At 33.1% G+C, this 14320-nt stretch overlaps 1 protein-coding gene across 1 annotated transcript; it reads left to right on the top strand.

The window, feature by feature from the left end:
• Positions 1-1738: 1738 nt before the first annotated feature.
• Positions 1739-10672, top strand: LOC139686129 (sentrin-specific protease 1-like). The gene is made up of 7 exons (XM_071583312.1): positions 1739-1777; positions 1868-1906; positions 4244-4381; positions 5257-5344; positions 9104-9190; positions 9248-9252; positions 10478-10672. The coding sequence occupies exons 1-7, from the start codon at positions 1739-1741 to the stop codon at positions 10670-10672; spliced, it is 591 nt and encodes a 196-aa protein (XP_071439413.1).
• The last annotated feature ends 3648 nt before the right edge of the window (positions 10673-14320 follow it).

Below are 14320 nucleotides of genomic sequence, written 5' to 3'. Positions count from 1 at the left end.
TCCCAGAAGGTGGCTAGGAATAATGAGCACTCCATGTATTTTGATGATAGAGTAGTATTAGTAGTTATTTAGGGAGGTAACTGATAGCAGAGAATATTTGCACTAGAAGGGATAGGAGCTCAAAGGAATCTTCAGGAATTTGAAGAAGGGTGAAGATATACCCAGCATTTCCACTAGCTTAGTCTTAATGAAAGGCTCCTAGGGGTCCACAATTTTAAGTCCCTTTCAATTGAATAGCTTCCTCACTAAGTGAGGAAGCTTCTAAGATTCAATTCAATGTCTATAAAAAGACTTCTAGCAGAAAGTAAAATTTCCTCTAAAAATCGAATAGCCAGAGTGCAACCAAATTAGCAGTGAAATTATCATCACATGCAGCACTCCTCCCAACTGAGAGTCATTGACAACTCTTGTTTAATTGTTCATTACACACAGTAACTAAGTAATTCATTGAAAAATTTCTAAGGGCATATGCCTGTAAACCAATCAATTTCTGTAAAATTATTTAATTGACAATACTGAAACTCAGGCATAGATACATTTCAATGTGAACACAAGTTTTTCCCTATCATATGTTTGTCAGAGCAGGTTAAAAATACTAAAGCACAGACTCTCAAATGCTGCTATGTTTACTCAGACATTCAATGATGATGTAATTTGAGGAAAGTTGCAAATATTTGCACTACTGGTCTTCACCAGGTAAAAGAGGTCAGCTGCATTAAATAACATTGAATAACTTCCATTCATAACTGAAATGTTGACATGGGTGAAATAATAGTAATGAAAGATGTGTCCATGTTGTTTTATCATTGAAACCAAAAGTTTTTGACATAGCAACGACAACATACATTTCCCCTTTTATTTGATAGCACAAAAAGATCCAAACCTTTCACTTCTATGGAACATTTCATGGCATGGAACTATCTTAAGAAAAAGTTTTTAAAAAAGTTTTCAGACAGTTTTTTGAAAGTTGAAAATGGCTAAAATACAAATAATAGAGAAATTTCAGTAGGGTAAATGAAATTGCTCAGTCTTAGAATCATATTTAGTGTAAATAAATGAGGTGGAATATAGGCTGAAAGATATATAAAGTTTATTGAGGAATGATAAAATGGGTGCATTGCACACGAGCATTGAATCAATAATAAGAAGTCAAAAGGGGAAAATACATGCACATTATCAAAGATAAGGTATTAAAGTTATTATCTGACCACAAAAATATCACTTGAATGGAAGAATACAAAATGAATTTCTATGGTTTAGATATTAGGCAAGCAAGTTTTTGCATAGAGTAGATGTAGATGGATTGGCCCAAATTATAATCGATTGCAAGATAGAAATGGCATTAAAGAATTAAAATTGAATAAGGCCATAGAATAAATTCCTACCATAGACAGAAAACCTCCCTGAAATGATTGAATGATTTAAGCAAAGTGAATGGAACAGTTTTGATGAACTACTTTATGAGTGTGAAATTTGGCTGGGGGATCTCTTCAGATCAGTGTTAACGCTTATTCCAAAAAGAGGGAAAAGTTGAGAAATTGTTTTTAAACAGTAAGTTTCTACAACTACAACGGAAGGCAAGGAGGTACAATAAAAGGATGAAGAGCAGGAAAATGATTAATTAGGTGATGACCAAAGGAGGTTGGCTGATGGTTCTGGCTTAGGTAGAAAGAAATATGTCTGATAATGAAGAATTGAAAAAAATCCCTGATAGAAACTAAAACATGGTATGATCATGATGTATTTGTATGTTTTTGGAGCTTGGAGGAAAGTTAAGGTGAGCAAATTAGGCAGCATTAATTAATATATTGCAGAAAATTGGTAAGGTACATTTTTTACTACGTTTACATATTTCACTACTGCTCAGGTTCCCATCACAGATGTTGAGTCAGTGTACAGTGTTGGGGTGAGTGATTATACAGGGTAACTTACAAAATATGTATGTTTTGCTTGCATTGTTGGATTCAGAATGTATATTTTACTACCATTTACAACAGTTTTATTATGTCCCATGAAATTTCCTACTTTTCCAATGCATGTGCAACCCCATATTTACACTTCCATTTTCAGTTTTCCCACTAATTGCATCATTATGTATTAGAGTGAAAAACTTCTCATTCTCCAACGGTTATTCATGCACATCATTCTCTTTAAGGAAAATGTTATGTGTATGCATTTATTTATGGTTATGTATGTGTGCATATACACTTTTAAAAAAGACAAGAGAGAGCTGTAGCATGAATGCTATTGGGAAGACTCTGAGTAAGGTGGACCAGTACAAAGCAATATTATTTATGGACATATAAACTACACAAGGTCATTTTATCCACCTGACAAGAAAAGATCCATTCTGTGAAATGAGCATACTGTGCAACTTGCAGTTTAATATATAATTACACAGTGTAAGAAAACCTGTGGGAGATAATTCCTTTTGCACATAATTTGAAATTATGAGGGATGAATAAACTTTGACTCAAAAATAACTAATTTTGAAATAGTTTTCAAGTGGTGATTGATAATTGGGATCATTGGTAAGTACTATCTCAACACTAGAGTGATAAATGTGATGAGCTTCCTCGATAGTTAAAGGCATTGGAACAACTTCATATTATGTGCTATGAAAGAGTGTAGTTCTACAAGAACTACCTCTGTAGTCATTTTTACCAATAAAAGTAAAATTCCTATTTACTGGGTTGAAAGAACATTCTTGCGATTTGCCATGGGTTGAATCACATGACTCTTTCATTACGAAATACTTAGTATGTTACTTAATACAACTAGCCATTTTTCAGTTCTCCCTTTTGTGTTCTTAATTTTTATATTTACAAATTATACCCATCCTAGGAGGACATGGCACTGCGAAATATCGCTTTTCTTTAGAGTTGTCCTTCAAAGAGGAAGATTCTAAAAGTAAGGTCTCCTTTTTTTTCATGAAAAATCAAATTTATTCTCAATTTTTTATACATCGTAGGAAAGACTGATCATTTAGCCATTTTTCTACATAGTCCCCTTGTCGATCAATCACTTTTTGCATCCTTGTAACCAGCTTTTTAATACCGGCGTCGTACCTTTCTCCCGCCGCGTCACGAAGCCATAGCCATGTCTAGTATTTCTGCAAATTGCGCATAACTTGCAGGTAATATTCCTTATTTGCCGTTCTACCCTGTAGCAAGAACTCACCAATCGAAGACCCCTGTAATCGAAGAAAACTGTAAACAAAACTTCCACATTCGACCAAACTTGGCACGCTTTTATCGTCCTTGGCTCATGCTGCAGCTTCCATTGGGATGATTGGGAGTTTCCACGTCATAACCATAATCCCATGATTCGTCTCCAGTTATGACCCTCTGGAGCAAATTTGGGTCGTCGCGGAAAGAGCCCAAGACCTCATTAATAATGTTAATGCGTTGCTGTTTTTGGCCGGATTGAGCAATATTGGTACGACTTTCCCGGCGACCCGTGCCATGCTTAAATCAATGGTAAAAATCGATTTGCGGAGCCAATTGATATGTTTAGGTCCTCAGCAACTTCTCCAACGGTATTTCGATGCTTGGCCAATACTATTTTCTTCACTTCATCAATGTTTTCGTCTGTTGTTGACGTGCTCGGGCGTCCGGCACGCTCTTCGTCGTTCACATCTTCTCGGCCCTCTGAGAACATTTTGTACCACCGATAAACGTTGCTTCGGTCCATCGTAGCTTCTCCATACGCCACAGTCAACATTCGGAATTCGTCCTCGGACTTATTTTTGTTTTTTACACCATATTTGATACAGATTCTTTGATCCATTTTTTGGTACAGGCAGAAATCGAAGACAAGCCGAAACACGCCCAAGGGAAACCGCTGTCAACAATAAACTGAACATTCGAAAGGGACAAAATATTCGGCATAAGTGAGTGACATAAGCAGAAACATAACGCCACAAAAAATCGAAAATCCAATAAATACATAACCCGCGAAAATTCAAAATTCGCGATACTTTTTGAGCAGACCTCGTATGCAACAGTGAAAACCATACTTAAATAAACCATGTATTTTTCCTAGCGGCAATTCTATGCTTGGTTCTCCCTTGTCTTGGGAAGGACTCTCAAAACTTGCAAATGATTCTATGATTTTACTGATTCATTCTATGGTTCAGAAACAGTTTTTACAGTAGAAAATGTTTCTAACCTAAATTTTTTGAGTTATTGGGCCTTTTTCTTAAAGTAAATTTTTGATAATTTTATATTTTTTATTTTTGCAGGTGGATATATTTGCACAGCAAATTTTATTGGTTCCACTGCACCTAACATCTCACTGGGCTCTAGCGTTTTGTGAGCTTGAAGCAAAGACTATTAGTATTTATGATAGCCTTCCAACAGTGGAGAAAGGGATATGTGAGGTAAAGTATTGTTTTTTTATCTCACTCTTATTATGTGTTTGTTTTTATATTTTGTATATTTATTTTTATTACTTTATGTCCTTTTTGTATATTTCGTGCAATAGCCACTGATTAACTTTGACCTAAAGAAGGAATAAAAAAAGGTAATCTAACGTTACCACTAGTTGGTCTATACACTAACACTGGCCACTGTTGGAAGGTAAAATAGGGCAGGCCATCTGTCAGAAGATTCAACTAAGTCCCTAGGATGAAACATTTGATGATTCAGGTAGATTGGAATGTGGTGGTTGGTGACAGAAGAGATGGGCATGAGGTAGGGTACTACAGTTAACAAGCAAGGAATTGGCATGGAGAAAAACTATGGAGTCAGCAGATGCTAGAATTTACCATAATTAACACTTGCTTAAAACAATACAATAAGGTTATTTATGGATAAAAAAGCCCAGTGGTTCAGAGACCCATCATTTAAATCAAATAATGGTTAAGTGAAAAGCCATGCAAATTACTCTGCATAGATTGCCAGAAAAGATTGAAGAATTAGATCAAAATTTAGTTATACTGAATTGTAACTACGGATTCAATGGGATAAAGCAGGGAAGATGGAGAGAAGGAAAAATCCCAGCACTCTCTCTGACAAGAAGAAAGGAGAACCAAGAAAAAGCAGAAAAAATAAGGAATGAGGGTAGTTAGAGAGGTGCAATAGAAGAAAAATGGAAACATATCGAAAAACGACACTTGTGTAAAATTTCCCAGAATTATGCATAGAGTTTGATTAAGGTATACGATATGGTTTTTTTGGGAAAATTTGAATGTTAACCAAAATTTGGTATATAAGTGCATTTTATCCAACTTTTTTTGTACTATTACTTATTTAGCTTACAGATGAATATGTCAGCATTGTTGGGAAGAACTCCAAGAAGTCAGACACCGGACAATATAGGCTTCAGCTCAAGAAAGAGTCTGGTGTGATACAGCCATATTAATTCCCTTATCATACCTCTATGACCTATTGCGTGTACTTCTGTGGCAACATGATTACTAAAAACTTGAGCAGCTTTTTTTAAATGAATTTTTTGGGAAGATGTTGGGGAAAAATGAGACTCTGTGAGGATAAAGAGCCTACATAAATGAAACATGATAAAGGTAATAAATGCATACCACACAAAGTTATCATTGCAAATCACAATATAACATCATCAGAAGCAGGTTATGTAAAAAATCAATTTTGAACCGTGATATTGTAAAAAAAGGTTGCAGTGTGTTGTGATTAAATTTTTAAAATCTTATTTAACTCTCATTGTTAACTCATTAAAAAGAAGCAAAGCTTCTATTATTTAATGGAAGTCACTGAAATCATACCTGTAGAAAAATATTAATTTTTGTTAATTGCACGCTATATTTTTGTGGTTTAATGTCAGATAATCTAAACAGAAATTGCTGTTCACTTGGAAGCACTCAGGTGTAAAGAAACATCAGAGAGAAATATATGTGTATATATATATATATATATATATATATATATATATATATATATATATATATATATATATATATATATAATATATATAATATATATAGGTACTATGTTTATATATATACTATTTTATTATTATATTATACAAAATATTTTTATACTTTACATACATTAGAGCACAAAAATATGTTTAGAAAACATGTTACATAAAGAAGAAACTCACATTGAAGATACTACAAAGAATCACTTCTGGAAATCTGTAATGGTGTTTTATTTAATTTGTTTAACATAATGCACAATTGTATGTAAAAAATTGCCCCTAGATAATTCCATAAATTTTGTACTTTGGTAATCTAAATTAAAAAATATGATATTTAGTGGCATCTGAAACTCTAAAAATTGCTCATTACAGTTTCTCCAACTAGAAAATATTGATCAAAGCTTTATCTCTGCTGAAACATTTTTGTTCACATAATACCTTGAATTTATTTATTATTGCATATTGAAAAACTGACTTCATTTATTTTCATCTATTTGCTTGCCTTCACATAAAAACTGCAGCGAATTATAATATTATTTCATGGCAGGCACTGAAATAAATCATTCATGCCTGTATCAAACTATTAATCTTCGTTAATCGCACGCTATATGATTGTGTTTTAATTTTAGTTAATCTACACAGAAATTGCTCTTCGCTTGAAAGCACTCATGTGTAAAACAACATTAGAGAGAATATATATATTTATATATATATATATACATATATATATATATATATATATATATATATATATATATATATATATATATATATATATATATATATATATATATATATATATATATATATATATATAAACACCAAAGTTATTGTAAGTAAGATAGAGTGATAAATATTAAAAATTATTTATTATTAACATTAAATTCTAATGGTAAATGTCCAGTTCATATTGCAAAAATTTAACAACTCCATAACGACAATTTGCCAGCCGACTCATCTCCCTGTAAAACAACTAAAATTTAGAGAAATCTAAATATTTCCCACAACATACCATTCAATATGACTAACTGAGTCAACGTTTAGCACAAAATACACGCATTACAATGGAAGTACATAAGTATCATAACGATTTCCGAACACATGTAGGTACTGTCGGTAAATCAAGTATTTCAATAACCGAGGCAAGTAGGACGAATTCTTCAACAAACGACTTTGGATTGAGTACAATATAGTTACTTAAAACATGAAATAGCTTTTGATGATAATTAAAGCCAAAAGTGATTCCATCATTGAATGTAAATATGAGTGTGTGACTTATTTAGGCACCATTCTTATTACGCAACATACTTGCTTCTCAATTACCCTCGGAAATTTGAATTACTTTCCTCCTTTTAAGTCACAGCTGAAAAAGCAACATCCTTCACATGCTATTGCTGTTTTATGGAATATTCAACAGCGAAAGATCAAAGAAGACTCAATTACATTGAAAGCTAGTGAGATTCAGTTTTGAAGCAAAATCGCAATCTTTTCTAGGAAAACACCACTCTTTCCCACCTCTTCATTCAGGAGGGGAAGGCATTCTATCGGACTCTCTTAGTTCTGACCCCCGCTCATAAATGGCCCAGAATGAGCCGGAAAAAGGGTGCACCACTGACTACGCCGTGGGTTTAATATTTCATATTCAATAAATATTTTGAGTGAATAATTTGTTGAGGATACTACTGCAAAAATCTGCCAGGACTTTTGCATTGATAGGAAGATGAATTCCTAAAATACCCTGCTCGCATATTAGTATCAACATAGTTATTTTCGTAAGGAAATTTCATATTTAATCTTTACACAGCATTTCAATGCATACTCAGCATTACCCTTTCAGCTAAAAGTTGACATAAGCTAAAAGTAATCATAAAAAGCAATGTAAAAGAAAGGAAAACTTCTAGATGAAAAACTATTCCCATGAAACAGAACCAACCTCATCCCACAAGCTGTCATAGTGTAGAACCAAAGAACAGCTCCTTCCAAATTTTAATCCTCTCTAAATATTTAAGCACTTAATTTACCCACTAATTGTAATGCTATGTTCCATCATGTTACCTTTGAAGAAAAGTAGGGAATTTGCGATTGGTTCAATTTCAAGTAAGATTGAGATATATTATGTAGTTGATGTTTAACCCAGCACTAGTCATGGTGAGATGGCCTGAATAGACAGTTAAATTTGACTTTAAAAACCAAAGTATTATGTGATTTTGGCTCTGAAATGGTAGTTGGAAAATACTGCACTGTTTGAAAGATACGAGAGAGAGATATTGATGGATCTGTTGACAATTTTAGTTGCCTTTGTCAAGAACTGATCAGCGAGGATTTTTGGCAACATGGTTTACGATTAAATAATGGAACTGCAGCTTTTTTGCCCGATTTAATGGCATTTCATTCTACTGATAGTACATAATTGTATTAGAAAGGTCACTGTTTCAATTATCATATCATCTAGCCAAATACCATTACAATTCTTAGCAAAAGCTCTAGAATTCTTTCCGTCAGGTAGACAAAATGAAGTTCCCATACTTTGTTAACCATACCAATCCTTGTTAATAATGAATTCCAAGGGGTAGATAGCAGACTAATATAGAAAATATTGATAAAAGTGTTATCTTTCCTGAAACATTTTTGTTCTTATAATACCTTGAAATTATTTATTTTGCATATTGAAAAGTTGACTTTATTTATTTTCATCTATTTGCCTGCCTTCACATGGAAACTTTGCAGTGAAAATGTTAGAAAACAAGAGTTTTTATAAAGGGTTTCCAAACAACTTTTAGACATTGGGCAAATTTTTTTGTGCATTATGTTCAAATGAAGAACATTAGTACAATCATCCTTGGGTGTGAGACTATAAAAAAGAAAGACTAGAAAAAAAATAAAGATAAAGGGCAAAATTTTGCAAAAGAGTAAACTTCAAATTAACTTTATGTAAAATTTATAATAAGGTAATTTATTCTCTGAAGGCAATTGAGCTTTAGTTTAATATGCCACTGTCAATAGCTTTATGCATATCCATGCACTGGAACCATATGAACCAAGCTGAGAAATAATTGAAACTGACATATTACTAATATTTTGCTGTTTGACTAGATTATATACAAAATAATCTATGGAAAAAGAAATCCCGTTGCTTTCTTTCAGGATACATATTAGGAGTTCTGTAAGCTAAAAAACCTTTATGAAAATATTTTCTCCTTGTTTTCAGATCCTGTTGAAATATCTGACAGAAGAAATGAAGGAGAAGAAGGGGCAGGACCTAAACATATCACAATGGAAGTTAAAAATCATCTGTGTAAGTAAAAGATAAGTTTCTGTAAGTTCATTATCAATGTATTCTCATTTTATCCAGTGATAGTTTGTGGCACTTAAATAAATGCTCACATTTGAAATCATGGCAAATAAGACAACATATGAGAACAGAGCAAGAGGGAACTATTATTTCCTATGGTTACTTTTATTTTCGTCAGGGCTATATTCGAACAGATGGTGGGATAGGAAATGGTTTCTTGTTGCATCATCAATGTACAGTAAATACCTGCTTCATTGATCAATGAGTTGCAATTTATTATCATCCCCATCATATCATCTTATCTATATCAATGTAACATTGCTTAGTGAACCTGTGAAGGCTTATATCTACATAATGTGTCTGTGGTCCATGGTCCTGTAGAGACCCAAAGACAAAACGAGTTTCAGAAAGTATCCTGGCAATGCTACAAACAACTTTGTATGTCAGCTCAAGTACCCTTTCAAGTTGCAACTAAACTTCAGAATGAAAAGAATTGAAATGATTAACCTCTACTAAGCATCCAGCTTTGACTTAACAGTTGCCCTACAAAATGATAAACCCATGGCAGGCAAGGTAAAGATTATGCTCACAATTATGGGTACCTCTGTGAGTTCTTTGACCATTATGATACTCTTAAAGGTCTTTACCAAGCTCATCCTCTTTTATTCATTTTCTTTCCCTGCACAAAATTGTTCTTATGTATTTTTCCTTTCATTTCATAATTAAATTTTAATTCATATTTTTTCATTTTCATTTGCTTCTTATTCGATCAATTTTCCATATCATCCCTCATATACATATCCATGGATCCTGGACCATATAAATTAGGGAAAGGTGATTTAGAGCCAAGTCTAAGAAATAATTTATTATATCATAACTTTTATGACAAAAGAGACGAATGAAGGTATTGGAATCAATTATAAACATGCATTACAGAGGGTAGCATATGATTTTTTTTCATTCTTCTCTACAAAATTGACACTTCTCAGTTATATTTAAGGAATGGTTCATTTTATTCAATAGCTCTTGAACTAGATAAGAGCAACCTCTTCTCTTTGATTCATCTTAAGAGATCCTTCAGTATTATTGAAGTTGATGAAAGCTTTTGCTGATTGGGGCCTCATGGTTGAGTGCTGAACATTTTTTTGCTGTATCACTTCATTTTCATGTGCAAGGGATTTTAGGGATGTAAAGGAAATTGAAATTCATCAATTTCATTGCCATTAAAATTTCATGGCAATTATTCTAATAAAGGAAAATTATGATGATTTTATTTTCCTTCACTTTCAGGATGGTCCAAAGCAACAGAATACATATGATTGTGGAATCTTTATGTGCCAGTTTGCTAAACACCTGTCCTGTCAGGTGTTCAGTAAAACTGGCTCCTTGGAAAAAGAAATAGGTCAACCATTTGATCAGACCCAAATGGAAAACTTCAGAGCTTCCATGCGGATTGAACTCTCTAGGGGGAAACTTTTGGAGTAATGTATTAAAATGCTCAATTGAAAGCATACATAGTAGAACCTAGCTTAATGAGCACTTTGAATGACTCCTTTAAAGAGGGAGTTTTCCTATAATGACTGACTTTTCCCATGACAGGAAAGAAGAAGCAGGGAATTCCCTGCCCCAACACATTTAATTGTGGCAAGATGGTCACTTTTGGAAGTAGATGCCAAAGTGAACCTATGTACATATGCAATAGCGGAGGAAAATGAATTACATGACCATAATACCTTGACTCTTCTCAATGCTTAAATAGTTTTATCAAGGTATTTTGTGGAGTGATGAACTCTACTGCGATTATAAGAAAATAAAATCAATTATATTAATTCTATTCATATAAGAATGAAAAATGTTATGGAAATCCATGCTACGAAAGTTGACATGGATTGTGGATGGCAAACCAATTCTTCTCAGGACTAGGGCAGACATTAAGACCACTGAAAAGCAAACTCTCTTTGAAATTCCTGTCTCAGTTTGCGCAGATACAAGAAAATATATCATTAAGTTAGAAAATGAACTTGGCAGCTGCTCTGTCCCGGCTTATGTAACAGTGCATGGTAAGCCCATAAATGTATTTTTATTAATAATGAGGGATGAAAGGATAATGCTTGGATATGATAATTACACCTTTATTTATTAAAGCCTAATGTCTGGAAGTGCCGGCAAACATTTAGTGCCACACTTACCAAAACACATCTGAACAATCTTATACAAAAACACATCTGAAAGTCAAACCCAGCTCACATATGGAGTTAAAGAATTAATATTATGCATAAATTTTATCACATTACTTTGACTCTTTCCTTGGAGGCGATCCCAGGTACTCTTGGTGTTGGGCTTTGTAATTTGACCAGCTTTGTTTTATAGCCTAGCTTATTATTCCACAGAATTCATTTTTTAACACCTTTACCAGAATTGCTTTTATTTGTGCTGCTACATTCATCCATTAATTTAAAGTGACAGCTCTTCTTGTTCTCTGTGAGGACTTATTAAAGATTAATGAAGGAAGGAGGAGGGAGTTTAAGACATTTTTCAAAACCACCAGTGTATACTTGTTTTAAAAGAGAGGCAATGTTTAAAAACTCAATATGGCATTTAAGAAATAACTTGAAACACAAATTTAAAAAATGGGAGTGTGCAGCATGAAAATTTTGGAAGATAAAAATTATACATGCATGCTATAGAATAAAAAATTGAGAAACATATTGTGCACATCAGGTAAATTGGATGAAAGAGATAGTAATCTGTTTAACTTGTTTATTTATTGTAAATATCCTCCTCCTCACCCTTTCCTTTTGTCAATTATCTGCAAATTTATGTGCTTAGAATTCCCTTTCTGGCCACTTTCTTGCTTGGCCCTACAGCACAAAAATAACATCCAGAATGCCTTTTCCTTTTCAGCGATTATTCCACACTTAAAAAAATATCTTGCAAAATATAGCTTGATTGTTCTTTTTTGAGACCAAACACAGGAAAAGTAATTTTTTTGTGTTAGATCATTGAAGAAAAAAATGTTTTTATGATGGAAAAAGTCTTCTAAATAATTAATATATTTTCTTTGCAGAGAAACTAAACCTTTTTCTGGCTAAGGTTCTTGCAGAAGAGCCTGTTGTTTTAAATATGCCTATTACTGGTCCATGAACAGCCACACTGGAATAGGCCAAGAATAGCCTCAGATTGCCTGATTCAAACAGAATTTCAGTAAGCATTAGTTGCTTAGATGTGATTGACGCAATTCTAAGGGTTTTGTATGTCACAGCAATATTTGACTTAAATTATACAGTTCTCCGCTGTCTATCTATTATTAAACCGAGCCGAAACTGAATATCAGAGAAACGTACAGTTTGCTCAAAATCAAAGATATAAATATCATCCATCCATGGATAACCTGGATAATGCATGTGAAATAATTCAATTAATGGATGAAAGGAAGTATTTTTGTTCAATTTAAAGAAAGAATTCTTATCTTTAAACAAATCATAAATTTTGTTTTTAAAAAGTCTACATTATAAAGCTACATTTTCAAAAAAGATGACATATAATATATTTGGTAAATGATTTATTCATGAGAGGACCCCAGAGAGTTAAAATATAACTAAATACTGACATTAATTCTGTCAGTGAAAATAAATATTGACTATGTTTCTAACATTAGGACTGTTTTAATTTAAATGATCCAATTTTATCTTATTGTTTATTTAGATCATACAACCAATGTTAACGATACACAATAAAATGTGAGCCCCACTTGAAAAACCAAAGATAAAGGTTTTCCTCATTAATTATCAAAGCACATTTAAATTTTGTTCAGAAATTTCCATTTGGTAATATAAATTCCATTAGCAGATTTGAAAAGTTGAGGTAAATATTTTATTCTAATTTATATATTTTCATCTTTTTATATAATAACTTCCTCATTTTTATATCATTTTTTGCCATTAAGATGATTTTAGCGAAAATTTTGTCCATTTTAGTACTAGACCATGAGTGATGCCACCAATTTGATAGTAGAAGCATCTAACCGTAATGATCCTGGAAAGTACACCATTACAGCCAAGAATGACTTTGGAAAAGATTCAGCTGATATTGAGGTCATTGTTGTTGATAAACTTGGCATGCTGAAGAGTCCTCTTACCTATGCAAATACTACAAAAGACAGTGTATCAATGTCATGGAGTCCTCCTATGGATGATGATGGTGGTGACATCACAGGTAAATTGATTGATTTAAAGTTGAATATTTAAATGTACATATTTATTAAAAGTTTACTAATTTTTTGAAACTATTTCGATAAAAATGCTTTTCTTATAAAGGGAGAGTAGTATGATAAAGTTATAAAATGACTATTCATAACAGTACATCAATTCCTTTAGCTGTTAATGGACACTGTGTACTGATACCTCTCTCCTTCCAATTAAAAGAAGCTACTTGAATAAAATAATTTGGAATTCATCCAGGATACATTGAATCCAGGAAAATGACTGAATATGGAGTTGACAGCTGGAGACAAGTTCCAGGCTTTTTTCCCAAGGCATTATTTACTGTCAAGGGCCTGAGTGAAGGCAAATGATTTGTATTCCGTGTGAGGGCTGAACACATTTAAGGTGTCTCAGAACCTCTCTAGGGAAAGCCTGCGATAGCCAAGAGTCTATTTGATTCACAAATTTTTGATCCACTTATTATGTTGAGAAACATGAGAGAGGTGGTGAATGGATCAAGTGTAATAACTATTCAACACCAAATACCAGCTTCACTGCTCAAGACCTTAAAGAGGAATCTTGCTATGAGTTTAGATTAATTGCAGTGAATGAGGGTGGACCTGGTAAACCCGGTAAACCCACTGATCCAATTACAGCTCAAGTACAGCACTGTGAGTAATTTTTTAATGCTAACTACTTTTCCCTTAACATCGCCTATTGATCTTCATTTTTAAAGAATACCCAGTAGATTTATTAGTTTAAACTTAAGTATAAAAACATTAAATCCTTTTTCAGTCAAACCAGGCACTCCTGAACCTCCTAAGCCTGATTTGATCACCAAGGATAGTGTTACACTTTCCTGGAGACCTCCCCGCAGTGATGGAGGCTCCAAAATTAAGGGATACATTATCCAGAAGAAAGCCGAGGGAGA

Source organism: Hetaerina americana, unplaced genomic scaffold (genome assembly GCF_022747635.1).
Source record: "Hetaerina americana unplaced genomic scaffold, ioHetAmer1.1.p SCAF_13, whole genome shotgun sequence".
NCBI classification, from domain to species: Eukaryota; Metazoa; Arthropoda; class Insecta; order Odonata; family Calopterygidae; genus Hetaerina; species Hetaerina americana.
Note: the sequence above shows the minus strand (reverse complement) of the source record. Positions and strands in the feature narration are given on the sequence as shown.